The following is a 25,745-nucleotide window of genomic DNA, read 5'->3' on the forward strand; positions in this document are numbered from 1 at the left end:
TTCTTTTCTTGCTTATAATAAAATTCTAAACCACATTATTTTTAACCCTGTTTGAATAAACATGAATGAGGTTAAAATCATCTTAATAATAATAAACCCGCATCATTTTTATGTGGAAGTGTGTGTGACAACTTGGAGCACCTTCCCTTGGCCTCGACAAGTGCCATCATGGATAAAAAGAAATCCTTTAAAATAAAAGAAGCTCGGCAGAAAACCCAAAAAAGGGGCTGCGCAAAAATAAGAGCAAAAGACCCGCTAGGAATCCCACAAAAGGGTGACCTAGGCAAAAGTTAGGGTTGCAAAAATGAACAAAAAACAAAAGTCCTCTAAAACGCCACAAAAGGGTGTTTTAGGCAAAAACAAGGACAATAAAAAAAAAAAAAATCCATGATGGTACCACGAGCCGAATTCAAGAAAGGTTCAAGGGAAGCTATCTAAGTTGTCAAATCACAACGTCAATAAACAAAGATTTTCTTAACTTCATAAGTGTTTAATCAAACAAGCCTAAACACATAAGCCTACCTTGGCCAACCATCCTTACAAAAACCATTTTTGAAAAATAAATCCCCTCTAACACACAAACTTCAGAACAAAAATATCTTTCCTTCCTTTTCTCTCTTGTCCCAAACGATTTTAGAATAATCTGGTGGAAGCATGGAGAAATAAATCATCACTGAAAATGGATCTAATCTGAGTAATAAAATGGTGGAAGAACTGTGCCAAGAATTCAAGATCCAACACCACAACTCTTCCCCATATCGGCCGAAGATAAATGGGGCAGTCGAGGCAACCAATTAGAACATCAAGAAAATAGTGCAAAAGATGGTTGTCTCATTTAAAGACTGGCACGAGATGTTACCCTTCGCTCTTCATGGTTATAGGACTTCAGTACGCACATCTACAGGAGCTACTCCATTCTCCCTTGTCTATGGGATGGAGGCAGTTCTACCCGTCGAAGTCGAAATACCTTCTCTAAGGGTAATCATGGAAGCAAAACTTTCTGAGGCAGAATGGGTTCAAAGCCGATACGACCAGTTCAACCTTATGAAAGAGAAACGGCTGAACGCCATATGCCATGGTCAAAGCCTATCAGAGGAAGATCAAAAAAGGCTTTTGACAAGAAAGTCCACCCTCGAGTCTACCATGAGGGAGAGTTGGTAATGAAGAAGTTGCTACCAGTTCAAAAGGACAAAATCGGAAAGTGGGCCCCGAATTACGAAGGACCATACGTGGTAAAGCGAGCCTTCTCAGGAGGAGCATTGATCCTCACAGACATGGATGGAGAAGAACTTCGATACCCAGTCAACGCTGACGTGGTAAAGAAGTGCTATGCTTGAAGACGTTGCTTGCATAGGCCCGCTAGGATGAAAACCCGAAAAGGGCGTCCTAGGCAAAAGTTAGGGCAAAATAAAAAGCCCGCCAGTACAAGGGTACTAGGCAAAACAAAGGCAAATTTATCCCCGCTAGGATACGTCCTAGGCAAAAATTAGGGGCAAAAGAATAAGACACAAAAACAAAGCAAGCAACGATCACTTGAATCGAAAACCGAAAGGCGGTTCAAGTGATTATCTTCTAGAAGTAAGCGTCTTGCAGTATCTACACTCCTGGCTCAGGCATCTCACCCGAAGCAATTAGGGGAACGTAAGAGCAACAATTACAGATCTAATTGTTAAGCCTGATGTATATAGCCTACCCTGGCCAGCCATTCTTCAGAAATTCCTTTTGTATATCTTTCTGTAAAAACATTTGTGAATATCAATAAAATATCTATTCATTTCTCTTCTCTCTTGACCATGTGATTATGCCTCTAAATTGGTGTTTCTTAAAAATTGTATGAAATTCCTTTAATAATCGGTCAATAAAGAAAGTTGGAGGGGTTCCTATAAAATCCGTAATCTCCTGCGAAAAAGGCTCACAAAAATCTTCCCTCACGTCGACGACAGAAATTCCTCCAAGAAAAGGAGGATAGGGAGAGCCATTCATTTTTCTAAAAACATTAACAAAATAATTAAACTTGCATTTTATGCATCACACACACATTAGTTGCACATTCAAAGACCTTATCATGAGGCAACCGCATAAAATAGAAAAATAGGAAAAATTGCTTGTGTATGACGGCAGCCGACAGAAAAAGGCAAAAATACAGAAATCAACAAAAAAGACAGAGATTCAGAAAATCAACCGCATTGTACAGAATAACTGAGCCTGGAGAGGCTTGTTGAAGATTGAAGAATCTACATCTGGAAGATGTTCCCTAGAAGTTTTAGTTTTGATGTTTTGCTCATGTTGCTTTTTATTTTAAGCCTATGTCAAAAGGATAATGTATTGTTTGTTTAAAAGATTAGGCTTGTATGTGTTTGTTTGTTATGTGTTAAAAATTAGTAATTAACATGAAGGTGAAAATATCATAATACTCATTTTTCTTATTTCATTCATTGTTGAGAACATGAAGTATTAATTTACTGAGTGTTTGAGACTTTAAATGAAAACTTGAAAACATCAGAAATTTTCTGAGTTAAGGAATAGATTACCTGAACTGGTAATAGATTACCTGACTCATGTTGAAAAACTGATTGATACTGGAATAATCGATTACCATGTGTGGTAATAGATTACCAAACTGATTCTGATGATTTCAAGAGGAAAAAAGATCGTGTTAATCGATTACCTCTTTAAAGTAATCGATTACCTCTGTTCCAAATGTGAGTTTTGTGTTATTTTGGCATCGTGTTAATCGATTACCATGTTAGGTAATAGATTAAAACAGGAGCTGAAACAATTAGTTCAGTTATTCTAACTCGTGGTAATAGATTACCATCACAGGTAATAGATTATCTCCGTTATGAATATAACTGAAATAACTGTTTCCTTGCACATGAAAATTATCTTTAAATAAGATTAAAACTGAAGCTTTTAAAAGAGAATTTTCACACACGGAAAAAAAGAGAAATACTTACACGAACAAGAGAGACTTTTTTTAGAATACACATTACTGCAAAAGAGAAAAAGATTTTCTGAAAAAGAAAGAAAGAACATATCTGCTGAAAATCAACTTTTGGAAAAAGAAGTGTGCAAGATCAATTCAAGAAGATGAAGTTCATATAGAAAATTCATTCTAAACTGGTTTACGTTGTTGAAGATCATATCTACACGAACAGGTGTACTCGTTTCTGATCTTTTGTTATTGTTTGAATTGTTTTAACTCTTGAGATTAGAGAATCTCTGGAAGAGTTGTGTAAAGAGAAATCTTGAGATAGGTTTTTCTCAAGTAGGATATTGTGGGATCAATATTCTTGGGTTATATGTTTCTTGTGGAGTCAAGAAATGGTTTGTTAATCTTGTAGGTGTCAAGATTTGCTTGTTAAATTCATTGATTGGATATTGCTTGTGCAGGGTGCATGTAAAGAATATCAATAGTGGATTTGACTGGATTTAGAGGTGTATCTAAATCTGAAACTGGATGTAGGCCTTTGGATGGCTGAACCAGTATATATCTTGGTGCATGATTTTCTTAACTCTTACACTCTTTACATTCTGTATAAGTTTCATGATTAATGTTGTATGAAGAAAAACATTATCTGCAGAAACTGAACTTTAAAGATTCTTGGTAATTGATAAATTCAATCTTTACATATCTTGTTATTCAAATCTTGTTGGATAAGCTGTGCATTTATAACTCTGAATTACCTTTTTTGTTTAAAGGTTTGTTTTAAATCAAGATTTGTTTGGTAAAGATTTAGAAAGCAAAGAAGAAAAGGAAAAATAACATAGAATCTATTCAACCCCCCCTTCTAGATTCTAACCGTAGGGACCAACAATTGGTACCAGAGCTGTATCTTGTAAAACATTCAAGACTAGATCTTTAGAAAGGTTAGATGGCTGGTAATCAATTACCGTTTGCTGAAGGTGCTTCTATAAACAGACCCCCATTGTTTTGTGGAGATAACTATCCCTTTTGGAAAGTTAGAATGAAAATTTTCATGGAATCTGTTCATAGAAATATTTGGCAGGCTGTAATCACAGATTACAAAATACCCACTAAGATAGAGGGAGGAAAAGAAATTGAGAAACCATATGATAGCTGGGATCAAAGTGAAATTAGAAGAGCAGAGAATGATGCAAAAGCTTTAAATATCATACATTCTGCACTAAATTCTGATGAATTTTTTAGAATTTCAGCTTGTTCTACAGCAAAGGAAGCTTGGGATTTAATCCAAGTAACACATGAAGGAACTCCAGAAGTGAGAAGAGCTAGAAAGAACACACTCATTCAGGAATATGAAACCTTCAGAATGAATCAAGGTGAAACTGTCATGGATATGCAAAAGAGGTTCATTCACATAATAAATCACCTAAAAGGATTAGGGAAAGACTTCGTGGAAGAAGAAGTAAATGTCAAAATCCTGAAGTCACTAAACAGAAGATGGCAACCAACTGTCACAGCAATTACAGAGTCAAAGAACTTAGCTCAGATGACAAGTGCTGAGTTATTTGGAAAGCTAAGAGAATATGAGATGGATCTGTCAAGGATTGCTGATGAAGAACAAAAAGATAAAAAGGCAAAAGGTCTGGCCTTAAAGGTAAAAGAATCCTCAAGTGATGAAGAGGATAGCAGCAATGAAAGTTCTGAACAAGAAGAATTAAATCTAATGGTGAAGAATTTCAGAAAATTCATGAGAAGGAAGAACAACAATAAGAGATTCTCCAGTCAGAAGAAATCCTTCAAGAAGAATGAAAACTCATCTCCAAAGTTCAAATGTTTTGAATGTGGAAAAGCTGGATACATGAGAGCTGACTGTCCAAGCCTGAAAAAGAATGAGGAGACGAAACAAAAGTTCAGATCAAAGAAAAAGAAAGCATACATAGCATGGGAAGAGAATGCCTCAACAACTTCAAGTGATAGTGATGAGGATCAGGAAGCAAATCTCTGTCTCATGACCAAACATAATTCAGATTATGAGGTATATGATTCTGACTCATCTATTGACTCGTATGATGAATTGCAAAATGCATTTGCTGAACTGTATGCTGAAGCAAAGAAATTAGAAAAATCAAATAATGTTTACAAAAAGAAAATGACACACATGAGAGATAAAATTTCTGATTTAGAGAATGATAACAGGAAACTACTTTCAGATATCTCTAAACTAAAGTCACCATGTGAGAACTGTGAAACATTGTATGCTGCATTAAAAGCAAAGGATAAAGAAAAACAGAATGTTAATGTTATGAAATCCATTAATTCCCACTCATGTAACTATTGTATGAAATCTGGTCATAACTACTACAGATGCATGATAAGGAAATTTAGCATTCCTAGTGGAAAATATAAATGGATTAAGAAATTAGATTATGTACTCACTGATTCTCCAGGACCCAAGATCCATTGGGTACCAAAATCAAATTGAATAACTTGTGCTGCAGGTGTGCTTGAGAGCAAAGCAATCAATGTGGTACTTAGACAGCGGCTGCTCAAGACACATGACAGGAGATAAAAGCAAATTTATCTCATTACAGGAAAAAGAAGGAGGATCTGTAACATATGGAGATAACAACAAAGGCAGAATACTAGGCTCAGGCAGTGTTGGTAACAATTCCAATACTCTCATTGAAAATGTCCTGTATGTAGAAGGTCTCAAATATAACCTGCTTAGTATTAGCCAGCTTTGTGACAAAAATTACAACATCTCTTTTAATAATCAATGCTGTATGGTTTGTGATAAGGAATCAAATGAAGTCCTGCTTATAGGAAAAAGAGTCAATAACATATACATCTTAGACTTAGAGCATTCATCATCCAATTCTTGTCTCACATCACATGATAATATAACATGGTTATGGCATAGACGCATTGCACATATAAATGCAGATCAGTTAAATAGACTTGCATCTAAAGATCTTGTTAGTGGTCTTCCAAAGATCAAGTTCTCTAAACAAGGACTTTGTGATACATGTCAAAAGGGAAAGCAGACTAGAGCTTCTTTTAAATCAAAGAAAGTTATGTCAACCTCTAGACCGCTGGAACTTTTGCACATGGATCTCTTTGGACCATCAAGAACCAAAAGTCTAGGTGGAAACACTTATGCTTTAGTTCTCATTGATGACTACTCCAGATTCACATGGGTTGCATTTATATCCCATAAAGACAATGCTTTTAAAGCCTTTAGAATCATTTCAAAAAGAATTCAGAATGAAAAGGACTTGAAAATTAAATCTTTGCGAAGTGATCATGGTGGTGAATTTCAAAATGAATCTTTTCAAACTTTTTGTGAAGAAAATGGTATTAATCACAATTTTTCTGTCCCTAGAACTCCTCAACAAAATGGAGTTGTAGAGAGGAAAAATAGATCTCTAATAGAGCTAGCAAGAGCCATGTTAAATGAAAATGGTTTACCAAAATACTTTTGGGCTGATGCAGTAAGCACTGCATGCTATGTTCTAAATAGAATCTTGATTAGACCTATTTTAAAGAAAACACCATATGAGCTTTACAAAGGAAGAAAGCCTGACATTTCACATTTTAAAGTGTTTGGCTGTAAGTGTTTTGTTCTGAATAATGGAAAAGACACTCTTGGAAAATTTGATGCTAAGGCTGATGAAGGAGTTTTTATTGGATATTCTGCAATTAGCAAAGCATATAGAGTCTTTAACAAAAGTACCTTATCTGTTGAAGAATCTATACATGTTACTTTTGATGAAACTAACATCCTTGAAAAAGGAAAATCTCTTAATGATGAAGATGAGATAGGTGACAGTATTACACAAGAAGAAGAAAAACTGGAACTACAGCAGAAAACACCATCTGAAGACACATCACTACCCAAAGAATGGAGGAAACCCAAAGATCTATCTCTGGATAACATTCTTGGAGATATAAATAAGGGAGTTTCTACTAGACACTCTTTTAATCTTCTAAGTGATGATATGGCATTTGTTTCTCAAATTGAACCATTATGTGTGGAACATGCATTAAAAGATGAATTCTGGATAATGGCCATGCATGATGAACTGAATCAATTCAAAAGAAATGATGTTTGGATTTTAGTTCCTTTCAATAAGAATATGAATGTCATTGGTACAAAATGGGTTTTCAGAAACAAACTAAATGAAGAAGGTGTTATAGTTAAAAATAAAGCTAGATTAGTAGCCAAAGGATACAATCAACAGGAAGGTATAGACTTTGGTGAAACATATGCTCCAGTTGCTAGATTAGAAGCTGTTAGGCTTTTACTTGCATTTGCTTGTGTGTTTGATTTCAAACTATATCAAATGGATGTGAAAAGTGCATTTTTAAATGGTTTAATTGATGAAGAAGTTTATGTAGCTCAACCACCTGGTTTTGTTGACTGCAAATTACCTAAGCATGTTTACAAGCTCAAGAAAGCTTTGTATAGACTGAAACAAGCTCCAAGGAAATGGTATGAAAGGCTGAGTAAGTTTCTACTAACTTATGACTTTCAAAGAGGTAATGTTGATAAAACTCTTTTCATAAAGAGAAAATCAAAAGATATTCTGCTGATTCAGATTTATGTTGATGATATAATATTTGGATCAACTAACCAATCTCTTTGTGGAGAATTTGTTTCCAATATGCAGAAGGAGTTTGATATGTCTATGATGGGAGAATTAAGCTTCTTCCTAGGACTACAAGTCAAACAAATGGAAAATGGAATTTTTCTACATCAAACTAAATATAGCAAAGAACTGTTAAAGAAATTTGATATGGAGAATTGTAAGATATCAAATACTCCTATGTCTACTAATTGTTATCTAGATAGTGATATTGCAGGAAAAGATGTTGAAGAATCAATGTATAGAGGGATCATTGGATCTCTTCTGTATCTAACAGCTAGCAGACCTGACATCATGTACAGTGTATGTGTATGTGCTAGATTCCAATCAAAACCAAAGGAATCACATCTGAAGGCTGTAAAGAAAATACTGAAGTATTTGAAAGGCACAATCAATGTTGGATTGTGGTATCCTAAAGGTACTTCTCCATCTTTAACTGGTTACTCTGACTCCGATTTTGCTGGTTGTAAATTGGATAGGAAAAGTACAAGTGGAACGTGCCACACGTTTGGAGAATGTCTCATATCGTGGCAGAGCAAGAAACAAGCTTGTGTAGCACTCTCAACTGCTGAAGCTGAGTATATAGCTGCTGGAAGCTGCTGTGCTCAGTCAATTTGGTTTAAACATCAACTTCAAGACTTTGGATTGAAGATTGATCACATACCACTGAAGTGTGACAACACAAGTGCAATTAACATTTCAAGGAATCCTATTCTACACTCAAGAACTAAGCACATTGAAGTTAGACATCACTTTATCAGAGATCATGTAGAGAAAGGAGACTGTGACATCAAATTCATAATGTCAGAAGATCAACTTGCTGACATCTTTACAAAGCCTCTACCAAAGGAAAGATTTTTCAAGCTAAGAACCAATCTTGGTATCATTAGTGAGTCCAATCTATCCTAAATCTCATAATTAAAGTATGATTGTGTGAATATGCATGAAATTGCTAAGCACTTATAGGTTTAAACTTGATGTATGTGCACTCATAATAGGAAATCACACAAAACACAGTATGCCCTGTATCTGCACACATTTCACTGTGATAATCGATTACCTATCGGGTTAATCGATTACCACTCACTCACTTGCATAATTACCCTGTTTCAGTTGCGAGATAATCGATTACCAACTGGGTTAATCGATTACCTGACGCGAACCCCTGTTTTTTTGTACTCAAAAACCCTCTTTAAATCTGTTTCGAATTCAAATTAATTCAAAACTCTCTCCATTTTTACTTCAAACTAAAACGAACGAAACCCCTGGTTCCCTTTTCTATCTCAAAATCTATTTCAAAACCTAACCCTAAGCCCCATTCATGGAAAGTCTTGGCAAAGGAAAGCGTGTAAAGCACATAGCCAACAGAGATTACCCTCGTCCTACTACTCAAGGTCAAGGTACATCTAAAAAGAAGAAACAAGAGTCCTCTCGTCCAGAACCTGAAGAAGAATATTCTCATTCGTGGTTCACAAGGAAGTCTCAAGAGGAAACTTTCAATGAGTCTTTTGCTTGCAAAGACATTGTGGCTCCAAAGGTACTCTACTCGTCTTGGCTTATAGAGCAAGGTTTTACATTTCCTACTCTGTTATCTAGTCAAGGAGTTAGCAAATTTGTTGGGTTAAGTGGACTGTACTACCCTGATCTTGTTAGGGTCTTTTACTCAAATTTGGGAAGAGATGAAAATGGTGCTTTGGTTTCAGAAGTTAAAGGAATAAAAGTTACTCTATCTGCTGATGTATTTTTGAAGATTGGTGGATTAACCAGAAATGGTATTAAACCTACCTTCAATGAATTAAAGATGAAAAATTTCTCAATAGATAAAGATACGTTTTTTATGAGTATGCTGAGGGATGTTTCAGCCTGGGAGGCTAATAAAGAATACAAAAGAAAAGAAAAGAGGAAAATTACATATAATGCTGGAGGTCTACGAATGGAAGATAGACTCCTACATTATGTAATTGTCTGGATTCTGGCAGCAAGGGGGAGCAATCACGCACAAATCAGTGAAGAAGATATGGCACTGCTCGCAGCTTTTAAGAACAACATTCAAGTTGATTGGGTATATGTGGTAGAAGACATAATGCTAAAGACAAGGAGGTTAATGGACTGCAAGTGTCCATATGCTGTGTTCATAAGCAAGGTATTGGTGTTCTATAAAGTTCCCTTAACTGGTGAAGCAAGAGAGGTCACCAGAGATGTTCATGATATCAAGGATAGAGCTCTGAAAATGATGAAGCTAGTGAAAACAGATGCTGGTTGGATAGCAAAGGAAGATGTTCCTACTGCTGAGACTACAGAGCCGTCTCAACCTGAAGTTCAAACTGAAGAAGAGGAAGGTGCTGAAGAGCCCAAGCCTCTTTCTACTTTTGAGCTATCTGTTCTGGCAAAGCTAGATGACATCAGAGAAACTCAGAGAAGAGATTATCAAGAGCTGAAGGCTTGTTTTGAATCTATATCTGAACGACTGGATGCGATGAACATACCCTACCCTGAAGAACTTTAGTTATGCATTACATTTTAGGCACTGCATTTTAATTTGTTCTGCATAAATACTTTGATTTATATTTCAGACTTAAAGTTTGTAATAGTTGTAGTATTTGTATGCTTCTGAACATTTTTAATGCTTATATGATGAAAGTCTTATTAAGTGCTTGTTGTTTTTGTTGCATAAGTATCATGTTATTTCTCTGTTTACTCTGTTTTTTTTTGGTTTGGTTAAGCCAAACAGGGGGAGAAATTCATGAGAAACTGATTAAATGTTTATATGGTTGTTTATGTATTGTATAAGAAAGAAATGGAAATAGAACTGCATAATGCTTTGTATGGAAGTTTTTGTTCTAGACATATGCAGGTTCAAATTCAAGTTCAAATTTCAAACAAACAAGTGAAACAAAACAACATGATGATTGTGAAAGTCAACATGAAGAGTTTGGCTCATCAAAACCAAAAAGGGGGAGATTGTTGAAGATTGAAGAATCTACATCTGGAAGATGTTCCCTAGAAGTTTTAGTTTTGATGTTTTGCTCATGTTGCTTTTTATTTTAAGCCTATGTCAAAAGGATAATGTATTGTTTGTTTAAAAGATTAGGCTTGTATGTGTTTGTTTGTTATGTGTTAAAAATTAGTAATTAACATGAAGGTGAAAATATCATAATACTCATTTTTCTTATTTCATTCATTGTTGAGAACATGAAGTATTAATTTACTGAGTGTTTGAGACTTTAAATGAAAACTTGAAAACATCAGAAATTTTCTGAGTTAAGGAATAGATTACCTGAACTGGTAATAGATTACCTGACTCATGTTGAAAAACTGATTGATACTGGAATAATCGATTACCATGTGTGGTAATAGATTACCAAACTGATTCTGATGATTTCAAGAGGAAAAAGGATCGTGTTAATCGATTACCTCTTTAAAGTAATCGATTACCTCTGTTCCAAATGTGAGTTTTGTGTTATTTTGGCATCGTGTTAATCGATTACCATGTTAGGTAATAGATTAAAACAGGAGCTGAAACAATTAGTTCAGTTATTCTAACTCGTGGTAATAGATTACCATCACAGGTAATAGATTATCTCCGTTATGAATATAACTGAAATAACTGTTTCCTTGCACATGAAAATTATCTTTAAATAAGATTAAAACTGAAGCTTTTAAAAGAGAATTTTCACACACGGAAAAAAAGAGAAATACTTACACGAACAAGAGAGACTTTTTTTAGAATACACATTACTGCAAAAGAGAAAAAGATTTTCTGAAAAAGAAAGAAAGAACATATCTGCTGAAAATCAACTTTTGGAAAAAGAAGTGTGCAAGATCAATTCAAGAAGATGAAGTTCATATAGAAAATTCATTCTAAACTGGTTTACGTTGTTGAAGATCATATCTACACGAACAGGTGTACTCGTTTCTGATCTTTTGTTATTGTTTGAATGGTTTTAACTCTTGAGATTAGAGAATCTCTGGAAGAGTTGTGTAAAGAGAAATCTTGAGATAGGTTTTTCTCAAGTAGGATATTGTGGGATCAATATTCTTGGGTTATATGTTTCTTGTGGAGTCAAGAAATGGTTTGTTAATCTTGTAGGTGTCAAGATTTGCTTGTTAAATTCATTGATTGGATATTGCTTGTGCAGGGTGCATGTAAAGAATATCAATAGTGGATTTGACTGGATTTAGAGGTGTATCTAAATCTGAAACTGGATGTAGGCCTTTGGATGGCTGAACCAGTATATATCTTGGTGCATGATTTTCTTAACTCTTACACTCTTTACATTCTGTATAAGTTTCATGATTAATGTTGTATGAAGAAAAACATTATCTGCAGAAACTGAACTTTAAAGATTCTTGGTAATTGATAAATTCAATCTTTACATATCTTGTTATTCAAATCTTGTTGGATAAGCTGTGCATTTATAACTCTGAATTACCTTTTTTGTTTAAAGGTTTGTTTTAAATCAAGATTTGTTTGGTAAAGATTTAGAAAGCAAAGAAGAAAAGGAAAAATAACATAGAATCTATTCAACCCCCCCTTCTAGATTCTAACCGTAGGGACCAACAAGGCTTGCCGAAATAATACTCTCTCATCACACAGAATAATTGAGCCTGGAGAGGCTTGTCGAAATAATACTCCCCAGAGACTTCTCAGCTCGCACTCTAGGACCAAATCCCCAGTAAGAGCTATCAAAGCAAGATCGGTAAGATCCCCCAATGGAAGCAATGATCATCCAAACGAAATATCCGAGTCAAAGGACTCAGACTTCCTCAGTGGAAGATAGCTTTCCAACTCAAGCGAAGAGTGAAGCTAAGCCTGCAGAGGCTTTCTAAATAATACTCTGGGATACATAAAATCCTCAATTCACATTCGCCTACTCAGAGGCACTCCTCCAAAAAAGAAAAATCCAAAACATCAATAACCATTCCCCAAGCGGAATCCGGCACTCAGCCGAACACTGAACATCAAGATCATTCGCCTACTCAGAGGCACTCTTTCAAAAAGAGAAAAAATCGAAAAGATCAATAATCATTCCCCAAGCGGAGTTCGGCATCGAGCCAATCATTAAACGTCAAGATAATCCGCCTAACAGAAGAGGCTAATCAAAATCAACGACAAAATCCCTCAGTGGATAACAGCCTACACAGAGGCAACAAAAACTGGAAAATCAAAAGAGTCACCCAAATAAGGATAACCGGGATACTCCACCACCGTCAAAAGGACGTCAGCCAACCATAAGGCACCGCTCACATCAGAAAGAGCATCTTTGTGTCTGCACCCCCAAGGAATCAGAAATTCCCCAGTGGGCACCAACTACGCAATGGAAAGTTGGGACACAAGAACCTATGAGTAACTGCACATCCCCTAGACGGATCCCTGCGTTATCCAGCCCTCAGTGGCACAAAAATCAAAAAACAATCGTCGAAGCAGCATCGTGGACTGTGGAGACAAAATCATCACAAATCCCTGGAGAGGGCAAACTCACGCTACCCCGAGGTTGTCAAGAACACGGAGGTATGCAACTGCCAGTGTCGTCAAGAACACGCTGGTATAGCCTGGAGAGGCGGTACTCAGCTACCCTGAGGTTGTCAAGAACACGGAGGTATGCAACTGCTAGTGTCGTCAAGAACACGCTGGTATAGCCTGAAGAGGCGGTACTCAGCTACCCCGAGGTTGTCAAGAACACGGAGGTATGCAACTGCCAGTGTTGTCAAGAACACGCTGGTATAGCCTGGAGAGGCGGTACTCGGCTACCCCGAGGTTGTCAAGAACACGGAGGTATGCAACTGCCAGTGTCGTCAAGAACACGCTGGTATAGCCTGGAGAGGCGGTACTCGGCTACCCCGAGGTTGTCAAGAACACGGAGGTATGCAACTGCCAGTGTCGTCAAGAACACGCTGGTATAGCCTGGAGAGGCGGTACTCAGCTACCCCGAGGTTGTCAAGAACACGGAGGTATGCAACTTCCAGCTCGGGCGTCGAGTGAAGTTGAGCCTGGAGAGGCGGTACTCACGCTACCAAAGTGTTCAGAAGCACGGAGGTATGCAGCTTCCAGCTCGGGCGGCGAGCGAAGCAAGGCCTGGAGAGGCGGTACTCACATTGCCAAAGTGTTCGAAAACACGGAGGCATACAACTTCCAGCTCGGGCGTCGAGTGAAGTTGAGCCTGGAGAGGCGGTACTCACGCTACCGAAGTGACCAAAAGCACGGAGGTATGCAGCTTCCAGCTCGGGCGACGAGCAAAGCAAAGCCTGGAGAGGCGGTACTCAACCTGGAGAGGCTACTCAGCAATTTTCCACCGAAAGACACTACAAGTCGGAAGGATGGCCTTTTCCCCGGACAATTGGGTCAACTCCTTTACTTGTCAACCGGTACACTAAAAAGCCGCTTGACTAAGTAAAGGGGGGGCAGCTGTAGACCCCTAAAATTGTCCGGGTCGGAAATAAGACTCGAAGACTATCAAAGATCAATCGAATGTCAGCCAGAAGGACTCCCAGAAGACCATAGGATGACTATCTGTAGGTTTAGAGGTCTTAGAGTAGCTAAAAATAAGAAAGTGAGAGGAGTGGAGCTCAATACGGCCTCTTTGGAGCTCAGTACGGCCCGTATTGCATTTTTGAACTGCAATACGGCCGTACTGAAACCAATACGGCCGTATTGATGTTTTTGAAACTCAATACGGCCGTATTGAATTCAATACGGGCCGTATTGACACCAGGGGCCGTACTGCGCCTCACCCCTATAAATAAGACGTCATTTGGACGTCATTTGACACTTTTCCACACTTCTTGGACTCTCTTCTTGAGTATTCTGGGGTTTTTGAGCAGTGTTCTGCCCTAGAATTCTCTCCGAGAGCCGATCCGACGAAGTTCTTGAGTTCTGAGCATTTAGCTTGAGAATTCGAACTAGTCGAAGGGAAATCTTTTTGATTTCCATAGTAAAGATTAATTTTTAGGGAAGGAGCGAGCGAGCGTGTAGTGGGAGGGAGCGCCAAAAAGCCTCCTAAGATCTGTTTAGATATATAAAAGCACGCTTCAAGAGGTTTTTCTTAAAATCCCATCTTTTATTGCTTTCTGATTGTCGCATATTTAATTTTGTCATCATGTAGATATTTAATTTATAATCGTTTATAATAAATAGGGGTAATTTAGTAATTTTGCACTGTTATTTATAAAATAATCCGTCATAGGGAACCCTAATGGGGCGTTGTGGGGTGCTAACACCTTCCCCGCACGTAACCGACTCCCTTACCCAACTCTGGTTGTAATGGCCAAGGTTGATTTATAAAGAATCAATTGCCTTAAATCTTTTTCCAAAGTTTTGAGTAAAATATTGGTGGCGACTCCAAGAACCCTACCTTTTGCGAAAACCACTAATCCATGGAGGGTCTCGCTTGAGATTAACATGGATTGGTGACTCATTCAATAAAATTGTTAGTTCGACGAGGTCTCAGTTTTGGGAATAAGTCGTTCTAACAATCCACCACTTTTCAAAAATTAAAAAGAGTCCGACCATCGTCGCGAATGCCAAGGTCCATTTCGGCGGGTGGCGACAGCGATAACACTGCTGCTATTAACATTTCTAAAAATCCTGTTTTGCATTCTAGGACTAAGCATATAGAGATTAAACATCACTTCATTAGAGATCATGTGCAAAAAGGAACATTTGAACTGATTTATGTTAAGTCTGAAGAACAACTTGCTGATATCTTCACCAAACCCCTTCAAGAAGATAGATATGTTTGGCCGAGAGATAGGCTAGGAATGGAATTGATAGATGATCACTAGAATGTCATTCTCACCCACTATTTCTTTTTGCTGATTACAAAGGGGGAGAGAAAGAATACAAAATCTATCAAACTAAACCAATCATCAAGTAAGGGGGAGAACAGTAACTTAGGGGCAGGAACCTCATAATACCTCATGATATTTGCTCTGTGTCTGATACAAAATGCCTGATGTGTATAAACATGTATGAACTTGATAGATTATATTTATCATCATCAAAAAGGGGAAGATTGTTAAGTCAGACGAAGCGCATCCGCAATCCCACCAATGTTTTGAATATGACAAATATAATACATAGTTATTACTAACATGTGCATTAGTGTTTCAGTTGGATAACGAAAAGTCCAAATAGTGGAATATGTTCAAGCATAATCTGGCTTGACAAAGCATCAGACGCAAAATTGGCCAAGACATCGACATAAAGTGACCATCAAAAAGAACCAATATAAACTAGAAGACGAAGTTATCATTTCCATACTCAGAAGAAAAGGGTAGTCAAGATCAGACTTAGTATCTTGTAACTAGACGATGTCAAGAATATTGAAGCACGTCTGAAGTCCACTAATCACATTGAAAGGAATTATACAAGAAACACAAAAGGATAACAACATGAATAAAAAAAATGGGCAAACATGCATTCACAAGTCAAAGCTGAGTGCGTTAGAGAAAGGACATCTACTTTTCAAAAAAAAAGACAGCACCGTAGCTGCTAAACTGATGAGGAAATACAAATATACCTAGATCATGATTGAAGTCAGAAATCAAAGAAATCAACTACACAAAGAGACTCCACGAATACAAGCAAACATTTAATGCAAGATCAAATGAATTAAATGAGAAGATCTGCATGAACATGATCGAAGCCTCCATCTACAGCGTCAAAAATCTACACTCCAACGGAAAAATAAAAAATTCAAATAACGGGCAGATTTATAAAAAGTATATAAGTATCAAGACTAAGAAGAAGGAGATATAGAATAGAGAAGCAAAAAGAAAGCGTGTAATACATATCTCAAGAGAATCAACTATTTTTTGTATATCTGTGTAAAAACTAAGATAGCTTATCTTAGTGAGTGTTGCCAATAGTTCATCCTCTCTATGAGAGTAACCAAACACTGAGACACTTATCTCTAAAAAACTAAGGTTACGCACCTTAGAGAGTGTAGAATTTACCCTATCCGTTCTGTGAGAGTTATACACACACTCAAAACCTAGAACTACTGTAAAGCCTAAAGAGGCTGGTAGAAAGAATACTTGTGAACCAGAAGTGGTTAAGAACACTAATGTTGGTGAGTGAAGCCAGGAGTGGTCAAGAGTACTTGGAGAACTAGAAGTGGTTAAGAATACTAGCGTCTAGTTAACGAGCCAGAAGTGGCTGAGAATACTTGTAATCCTTTGTGATTAGTGGAACCCTTCTGCGGAAGGAAACTAGACGTAGCTCAGATTGAGTGAACTAGTATAACTGTTTGTGCATTCTCCTCACTTTTCAGTATTACTTACTTTGCTCTTGTTCTATTTCATTTTTCAACAAAGCATTGGACGAAAACATACTTGACCTTGTTAAAACTACTTTACTAGACGATAACGTTTTCCAGACGAAAAACTAGTTTACTTAATCTCTTACGTTGAAAATTAGTTATGCTGAAAAAAAAATCATTAGACAGAAAAGTCTGCTTAAGTTTTCCAACCAAGAGTATTCTTGCAAAATAACTCTAAAATTTTCCTTCGAATCCGAACAAACACATTCAACCCCCCCATCTTTTTTCTATTCGTATTATTAGAAAACCTCTAAGTTGGGCTCAAAATGTTAAGTCAGACGAAGAAATTCCAACAAGGTTTTGAACATGACAATTATAATACATATTGTTATTTCTAACATGTGTGTTAGTGTTCATATAAATATAAGAACAGGAAAAACTGAAAAATGAAGTACGTGTTATTACAATATACTATGATCAAACCAAATGAAGCCTGGTTGAGCTGTACAAAGTATCAGACGATGGTTGATCAAGCATCAAGACTAAGCTTCATCAAAAGCCAGACAAAAATACAACAAATACAAGACAAGGCGTACTACCAGTCGAAGGTCAACAAAGTATCAGATGATGGATAACACAAGACGAAGAAACATTCCAGACAAAATTAAAGAAAGTATCAGACGATGGATAACATAAGGCGAAGAAACGTTCCAGACGGAATTAAAGTCATCCATCTTCATAGCTGACTAGATGGAAGGAAAAGTCAAAGTCTACTTCTCAAACAGAGACTCAAATTTGAGATGCATTACCAAACGCAGACGAAGAATATTGAAAAGCGTCTAAAGTCCACTATTCACAACAAGAGATATCAAATATCATCTACACTCATAGAAGAGCACACAAAGTCATCAAATTTGTGAGAAGAAAGAAGAAAGATAGACAAGCGCGTATCCACAAGTCAAAGCATGCGTGTGTTAGAGAAAATAAACCTACTTTCCAGAAAAAGACAACGCCTCTACAGCTACATTGACAGAAAGAGAACATAAATACCTAGGTTATGATTGATGTCAGACATAGAAGTGAACGAACCACACAAAAGACTTCACGTAACACATTCAGTAAGCAAACATTTAATGCAAGATCAAATGCATTAAATGAACGATCTATATGGCCATGAACGAACTACTATCTACACCAACGGGAGGCACCGCTCCAATGGACACGTTCAAATTTAAACAACGGGCAGATTTATCACAAGACTATAAATATCAAGACCTAACGAGAGAATTAAGAAGAGGAGAAGCAACGAGCAATAAGCAAAAGCAAACGTAAAAGCAAACTTACATTTCTTCCTGTACAATCTTGTATTTGTGTAAATCTAAGATAGCTTATCTTAGCGAGTGTTGAGACTATCCTATCCTCTCTATGAGAGTAATACACACACTCAAAACACATATCTCTGTAAAACTAAGGTTGCAATCCTTAAGGAGTGTAGAAACTATCCTATCCTCTCTGTGAGAGTTATATACGCACTCAAAATATCTATCTGTTGTAAAGCATGAAGAGCATCTAACACTGCAAGGGTACATAACGATCGATGGAAAATGAAGGACAGGCGGTGAACCGCCCAACTCTCTTTAGAGGAACAAAGTACGACTACTAGAAACAAAGAATGATCGCATTCTTTGACGCATGTCATATAGACATGTGGGATTTCGTAGAACAAGGAGACTACATTCCTTTTGACGAGGCTGGTAGGGAGATACCTAAAGCACATTGGAATGAAGAACAAAAACAAAGATTCGTGCTGAACTCCAAAGCCCGAAATGAACTCATGTGTGCTCTGTCTGAAGAAGAGTACACCAAAGTACACAGCTTCAAGAGTGCCAAGCAGATGTGGGATACCCTAGCTCTAACCTACGAGGGATCCCTGGAGGTAAAATGCAACAAGCTAAGCTTGTTGGCTCATAAGTATGAAATCTTCAAAATGAAAGAGAATGAGTCTATCCAAACTATGTTTCGACGATTCCAAACTATTGTAAATGAACTCTCTTTTCTAGGTAGAACTTATGATAATCTTGATCACATTGACAAGCTGCTTTGTAGTTTACCCAAGAAGTGGAGACCACAGGTTACAGCCTTAAGAGCATCCAAGAACCTTGAAAAGCTCTCACTGGAAGAACTCATAGGGCTTCTCAAAGTCCATGAGATGGGACGCTCGAAGAAAACAGAAGTACATTGCACTAAATGTGCAAAAGTCAAAATCTACGCATCATCTTCAAAAGCCTTAAAGGAGGAAGAAGCGTATGATGAGAGCTATGGTGAAGAAACATGTGATTCAGACGACGAGATATCCTTCTTATCAAGAAGGATCCACTCCATGATGAAGAAGAAGAAAGGGTCAAGATGGAGAAAATTCAATAGAACTCCAAGATATAAGGCACAACTAGTATGCTTTGAATGCAAGAAACTAGGACATTACAAAATAGAATGTCTAGAACTAGAGAAAGAGAAGGAGAAAGAAAAGAAGAAGCCGACCTTCCACAAAGAGAAGAAGGCCATGATGGCTACTTGGGAAGATCTAGACACATCATTGTCTAAAGATGATGAAGAAGCAAATATATGTCTCATGGCAGACACAGACTCATCATCGGAATTTGATGATGAAAAGGTTAGCAAATCTTATTTTAAATATCTTCATCATGCATATAACCAACTTTTTTCTGCTTTGGCAAAAATTTCTACGAACCTATAAAGAACAGAAGAAATGGATTTTTGAATTACTTGAGGAAAACCTTTTACTTAAGAATGAAAATAAAAAATTATTGAAAAAGTTAGAAAAAGGTTTTGAACAATGTAATACAACGTCAGAAGAAGTAAACATGTTTAACAAAGAGATTGATGTACTAAAATCAGATTTATCAAAGTTCACCTTAGGAACAAAGAATCTTGAATAGATTTTAAAATACTCTAGGAACAACAATGATAAATCAGGAATAGGATATGCTGAACGTAAAACTAAAAATAAATCAAGTACATTTGCATATTCTACTTATGGGAAGCATGGATATTCTACGTCCAAGTGCAGTCACATGCACAAGAAGAGGTATTCCAAAACCTCTAACGCTAACACTCATGGACCTAAATCCATTTGGGTACCGAAGACTGAAATAATACCTTTTGCAGATCTATTTAACAAAGAAAAGAAGTGTCCAGTCATGTTACATGGACAGTGGCTGCTCACGACATATGAAGGGCGAAAGGTTTATGTTCCTAAACCTCAAATCCAAGAAAGGAGGCCAAGTCACATTCGACGGAGGGCAAAAAATAAAAATCATGGGGATAGGTAAAATAGGTATTAGCTTCTCTATTTCCATTGATAATGTCTTATATGTTAAAGGATTAACACATAACCTGATGAGCATAAGCCAATTGTGTGATAGTGGTGATGAGTTATTATTTTCCTTTATTTTCTTACCTTTCTGCACTTATTTTAATCTCTGATTTGTGCTTAATTGTTTATATTCTGCACTGTTTTCTATTTGGTCTTTAATTGGACCGGTAATTCATATTTTAACTAATTTGAATTTTCTGAATCTAATTATTCCAAATTTCATTTTCAGGGCAGTTTAATAATTATCTGGGCTTGGAATTAATTTCTGGACTTCAAGTGGAGCTGCCACGTCATCTGCCATGTCACTGTTGCACCATTTTCCACCTCAACATTCATCTTTTGTTTTTAGTCTATTTTATTGTTGTTGGGTCAGACTTGTAATTATTTTTTGGGCCCAATTTCGTTTTAGGTCACTTAGGTCTAGGTAAGGTAGGGCTGACTTGGCAGCCACTAATATGAGAGGCTGATGTGACTACGTAGCTCTTTCACTTCTCTTTGTTCTTTACGTTTTGGCTTCCCTGTTGTTCCTTCTTCCTTTTTATGTTTTTCTTCTTGTTGGTTCTGGCTGCTCTTCATTTTGTTTTCACGTTTTCTTTAGGTTTTCTGGTTGTAATGTGAGACTCCATTTTCATTTGAAATAGAGATTACTCATTTTCGTTTTCCTCCTCTACCTTGCATTTTCGTTTTCCTTCTCTGCTCTGCCTTGCATTTTCATTTTCTATTTCTATTCTATTTTAATGGAAGGCTAAAAACCCCTGGGTTGGCTTCTTGTTGCGGATTGTAATTTCTGTTTGAGGTTCGGTTATGGTTGTATATCTCTGTTCTTCTTTGTATTCTTCATTTAACCTCCGTGCTCAATGCCACAGTTGCTTAATTTGTGAAGAGGTTAATGTTGTATACGTTTGCTTAATTCGTGTAGGGAAATCTTGAGTTAATCTTCGCTTAGTTGGTTAACTCGGATGGAACAAGGATTAAGTGGTTAATAGAGTAATCTTTTGAGAACCAGGGATAAAAGAGTTACAATCCAAACAAAGAGCCAATCTATTTTACTTGCTGAGTAATTTCGTTTTATTGTGTATAAACTGAAAATCAAACCCTCCACTTCGTGTGTTTAAGCCTTTAACAGCAAAAGACGGTCCTTGGGAGACGACCTAGGAGTCACTTCCTAGTACTGCATTTAATTACATTTATTTGACCGGATACGGCTTCGATCAGTGGTTATAAAGTATCTTTCAACAAAATTAAATATGCTGTTAGTCAAACTAATTCATCCATATTATTTATGGCTAACAGATGTAACAACTAGTATAAAATAATGCATAATGAGCTAGAACATCAAAATGTTGATTGTCTAGTCTCATATGAAAACCAGTGGCTCTAGCACAAGAAGCTTGGTCATGCAAGCTTGAGATTAATCTCAAAGCTGAAAAAGCATAACCTCATAAGAGGTCTACCAAGTCTTGTCTACTAGACGACTAGTTTATGTGAAGCATGTCAAAAGGGGAAACAAGTTAAGAGTTTATTTGAAAGTAAAAATCATGTTTCCACCTCAAGACCCCTTGAACTGCTCTACATAGATCTAATCGGTCCCACCAGGGCTGCATCTGTCAGTGGTAAATTGTATGGACTAGTCATTGTTGATGACTACACCAGATGGACATGGGTATTGTTCACAGCCCACAAGGATGAGTCCTTCAAGGTATTTTATGTATTTTGTAAAAGGGTTCAAAACGAAAAAGGAATAACAATTGCATCTATAAGAAGTGATCATGGGGCAGAGTTTGAAAATGAATAGTTTCAAGAATTTTGTGAAGAAAATGGAATTAAACATAATTTTTCAACACCTAGAACTCCACAGCAAAATGGAGTTGTAGAGAGAAAGAATCGATCTTTGCAAGAAATGGCCAGAACTTTATTAAATGATTTTTCAACCTCCAAACACTTCTGGATAGAAGCAGTTAATACCTCCTGCTACATTCAAAACAGAATATATATTAGGCCCATTTTGAAGAAAACTCCCTATGAATTGTGGAAGGGACAAGCACCCAACATTTTGTACTTTCATTCATTTGGATGCAAATGCTTTATTTTAAACACTAAAGATAATTTGGGTAAATTTGACTCAAAAACCGATGAGGGTATTCTACTTGGATACTATGAAAGCTCAAGAGCCTATAAAGTCTTCAACAACAAAACGAAAACTGTTGAGGAAGCTATTCATGTAAAGTTTGATGAAAACAAGCCTGATAAAGAAATATCAGAGCTAGGAAATTTCTTTGAGAATATGCAGGTGAATAAAGACCAAACGAAGAAGCCTGAGTGTGAAGAAACTATAGTTCAAAAAAATGAAAGAGAGGAAAGAGAACCAATCAATTGAAACTGGTAGATGAAAACTCATCACCCACAAGAGCAGATCATTGGTGAAGAAAAGGATGCAGTAAGGACTAGGAGCTTATTCAAAACACAGGCACATATTGCACTATTGTCCCAGGTTGAACCAAGAACCACAAACGAAGCTTTGTCAGACAAAAGCTGGGTTCAAGCCATGTAAGAAAAACACAACCAATTCCAAAAAAATGACGTCTAGAAACTCGTTCCAATACCAAAGGATAGAATGATCATTGGTACAAAATGGGTATACAGAAACAAACTGGACGAATCAAGAATTGTCATAAGGAACAAAGCCAGGTTAGTTGCGAAAGGGTACTCACAACAAGAAGGTGTTGACTTTACCAAAACTTTTGTACCAGTTGTTAGGATAGAGACAATTAGAATATTGTTTGCTTTTTCTGCATGTACTGGCATGGAATTATATCAAATGGACGTTAAAAGTGCATTTTTAAATGGAACAATTTCAGAAGAAGTTTATGTAAGCCAACCCCCTGGTTTTGAAAACGACTTGCTATCATCACATGTTTTCAAATTAAACAAAGCATTGTATGGACTAAAACAGGCACCACGAGCATGGTACGATAAACTAAGCTTTTTTCTAATAAGTAACAATTTCATAAGAGGAAAAATTGACAGCAACCTATTTAGAAAAGAACTAAAAGATGATTTCATAATCGATCAAATCTATGTGGTTGACATAATATTTGGTGCTACGAAAATCTCTGCCAAGAATTTTCTAAGCTTATGCAGGATGAATTTGAAACGAGCATGATGGGAGAACTGAAGTTCTTCCTAGGACTTCAAATCGTCCAGTCAGACGAAGGGATCAAAATTCATCAAACAAAATATATGAAAGAGCTACTGAAAAAGTATAAGATGGAAGATGCAAAACCAATGAAGACTTTAATGCATCCATCATCTTATCTTGGTCTGGACGAAGATTCACCAAACGTAGATAACACCATGTACCGAGGAATGGTAGGTTCACTCTTGTATCTAACAGCATCTAGCACTGACATTATGTTTAGTGTCTACATTTGTGCTAGATTTCAAGTAATACCTAAGGAGGTACATTTACAAGTTGTTAAACGTATTTTAAGATATCTTAAAGGAACAGCTAACCTAGGAATAAGCTTTTATAGAAGCCATAATTTTTCTCTATTAGGATATTGTGATGCAGATTACGCAGGGGACAGATAGGAGAGAAAAAGCACTAGTGGAGGATGTCATTTTCTCGAACGATGCTTAGTATCATGGACTAGCAAAAGGCAAAGCACAATTCCCTTATCAACTTGTGAAGCTGAGTATATCGTCGCAGGACAGTGCCTCACGCAATTACTTTGGATCAAACATCAGTTGGAAGACTACAACATCTATGAGAGTAGTATTCCTGTACTTTGTGATAATACTGTTGCAATTAGCATCTCTAAAATTCCTGTTTTGCATTCTAGGACTAAACACATAAAGATAAAACACCATTTCATTAGAGATCATGTACAAAAAGGAACCTTCGAACTAATATATGTTAAAACAGAAGAACAACTAGCAAATATCTTTACCAAGCCCCTTCCAGAAGATAGATACATATGGCCGAGAGATAGGATAGGAATGGAACTGATAAGTGAACAATAAACTGTTATTTTTGTTGAGATTGGAGGAGATTGAGATTGTTGAGATCACCTCTAAAGACTAAAGGTTTTGATGATAAAAAATGTGTGGAACAAAGTTGACCAAGGACTCAACAACTTTGAAGTCAAAAACAAAGTCAAAGAAAATGTTATGTAATAGGAGTAGTTTTTAAATTGCTTTGTTGAGTTTATTTGTTGTGTGTGTGCTTTGTGCTTTGTGCTTTGGCTAATCTGTATCTAATCTGATTAAGGGAATGTATGATGATGAGTTTAAAAGGTTAAAAAGTTATTTTGAGACTTAAAATAGAGTTTTGAAAACTAACTCAAAATAATCGATTATCATTAAATATAATCGATTATTCCAGCAACAGGTATAAAAGGATACCTTGCTGCAATAATCGATTATTTGTGAAATAATCGATTATCCCAAAAATAACTCTCTGGAATAATCGATTATCCAGCAAAATAATCGATTAAATTGTTCTTGGTTGATTTCCAGAAATCATGAAGAACAAAATAATCGATTATTCTTTAAAATAATGGATTATCTGGTTCTGAAAAACTTATAAATAGTTTGACCATTTTGAAACTTCAGAACAGAGTTAGAATTGAGAATCAAAATTAGAAAAACGTGTTTGTGAAGTCTTTGTGACAATCTTGGGGAGTTTTCTTTGTGAAACCAAGAAGAAAAACGTTTTTGAAAAACTTTGAGAAAAGATCATCATCATCATCATATTCTTGAAAGGAAAGAGATTAAGATTTTCTTCTGAATTCCAGGTGAATTCGTTCCTTAATTCTTTTTGAATACTTGTAAATCTTGAGTAGCTTTCTCAAGTGGTAAGGAATTCTTGTAGTGGGTTTCTACAAGGGGTGCTTTCTTGAGGTCAAGAAAGTGGTTATCTTGAATGTAGGAGTATATGCATGTGTGGTATGCTTGTAAAACTTCTTCATTAAGATAGTGAAACAAATCTTGATCAGGTTATGATTGAGGACTGGATGTAGGTCACATGTGGAGTGGCTGAACCAGGATAAAAGACTTGTGCAATCTTCTCTTACCCTTATCTCTTAGTTTGTGCAATATCTTGGTTGTATATTGAAAAGATTGTTCTTGATTAACATGTTTGCATGAGCAACATTGGTTTGAACTAAATCAAAGTATTACATATTGTTCTTAACTTTGAATCTCATTATTGGTTAATCAAGAAAACATATAGGATTCATTCTTCATTAACAAGTACTTAAGAAACTTCTTTGAAAATTCATTTTAGAAAAGTTTGAATTGAAATAAAGATCCTAAAAACTCTGAAAATTTTTAAAGTGTCATAGAATCCAATTCACCCCCTCTTGGATTGAGCCATTCTTTTCTAACAGTTTTGTCTACACCTCTTTCTTTTTGATGATTACAAAGGGTGAGAAGTAGGAAAGGATCTATCAAACTTGTCTAAGGGATAATCAAGTGAGGGGGAGAGCATATACTAAGAGGGAGAGCCTTAGAACCCT

At 36.5% G+C, this 25,745-nt stretch overlaps 1 protein-coding gene across 1 annotated transcript; it reads left to right on the top strand.

Annotated features, from left to right (window-relative positions):
• The first annotated feature begins 18,537 nt into the window (after positions 1–18,537).
• On the top strand, positions 18,538–23,389 carry LOC145955002 (uncharacterized). The gene is made up of 5 exons (XM_083069697.1): positions 18,538–19,503; positions 19,790–20,135; positions 22,329–22,516; positions 22,640–22,773; positions 22,870–23,389. The coding sequence occupies exons 1-5, from the start codon at positions 18,538–18,540 to the stop codon at positions 23,387–23,389; spliced, it is 2,154 nt and encodes a 717-aa protein (XP_082925823.1).
• Positions 23,390–25,745: the final 2,356 nt, after the last annotated feature.

The sequence above is a fragment of the Cajanus cajan genome, chromosome 2, assembly GCF_000230855.2.
Source record: "Cajanus cajan strain Asha chromosome 2, NIPB_CcT2T_4, whole genome shotgun sequence".
Lineage (NCBI taxonomy): Eukaryota > Viridiplantae > Streptophyta > Magnoliopsida > Fabales > Fabaceae > Cajanus > Cajanus cajan.

Coding starts and splice junctions, on each gene's coding strand:
- LOC145955002 (XM_083069697.1), top strand. CDS start 18,538: ATGTGGGATTTCGTAGAACAAGGAGACTACATTCCTTTTGACGAGGCT. Junction 19,504..19,789: donor CGGAATTTGATGATGAAAAG/GTTAGCAAATCT, acceptor AATCTTGAATAG/ATTTTAAAATACTCTAGGAA. Junction 20,136..22,328: donor AATCCAAGAAAGGAGGCCAA/GTCACATTCGAC, acceptor TAAACACTAAAG/ATAATTTGGGTAAATTTGAC.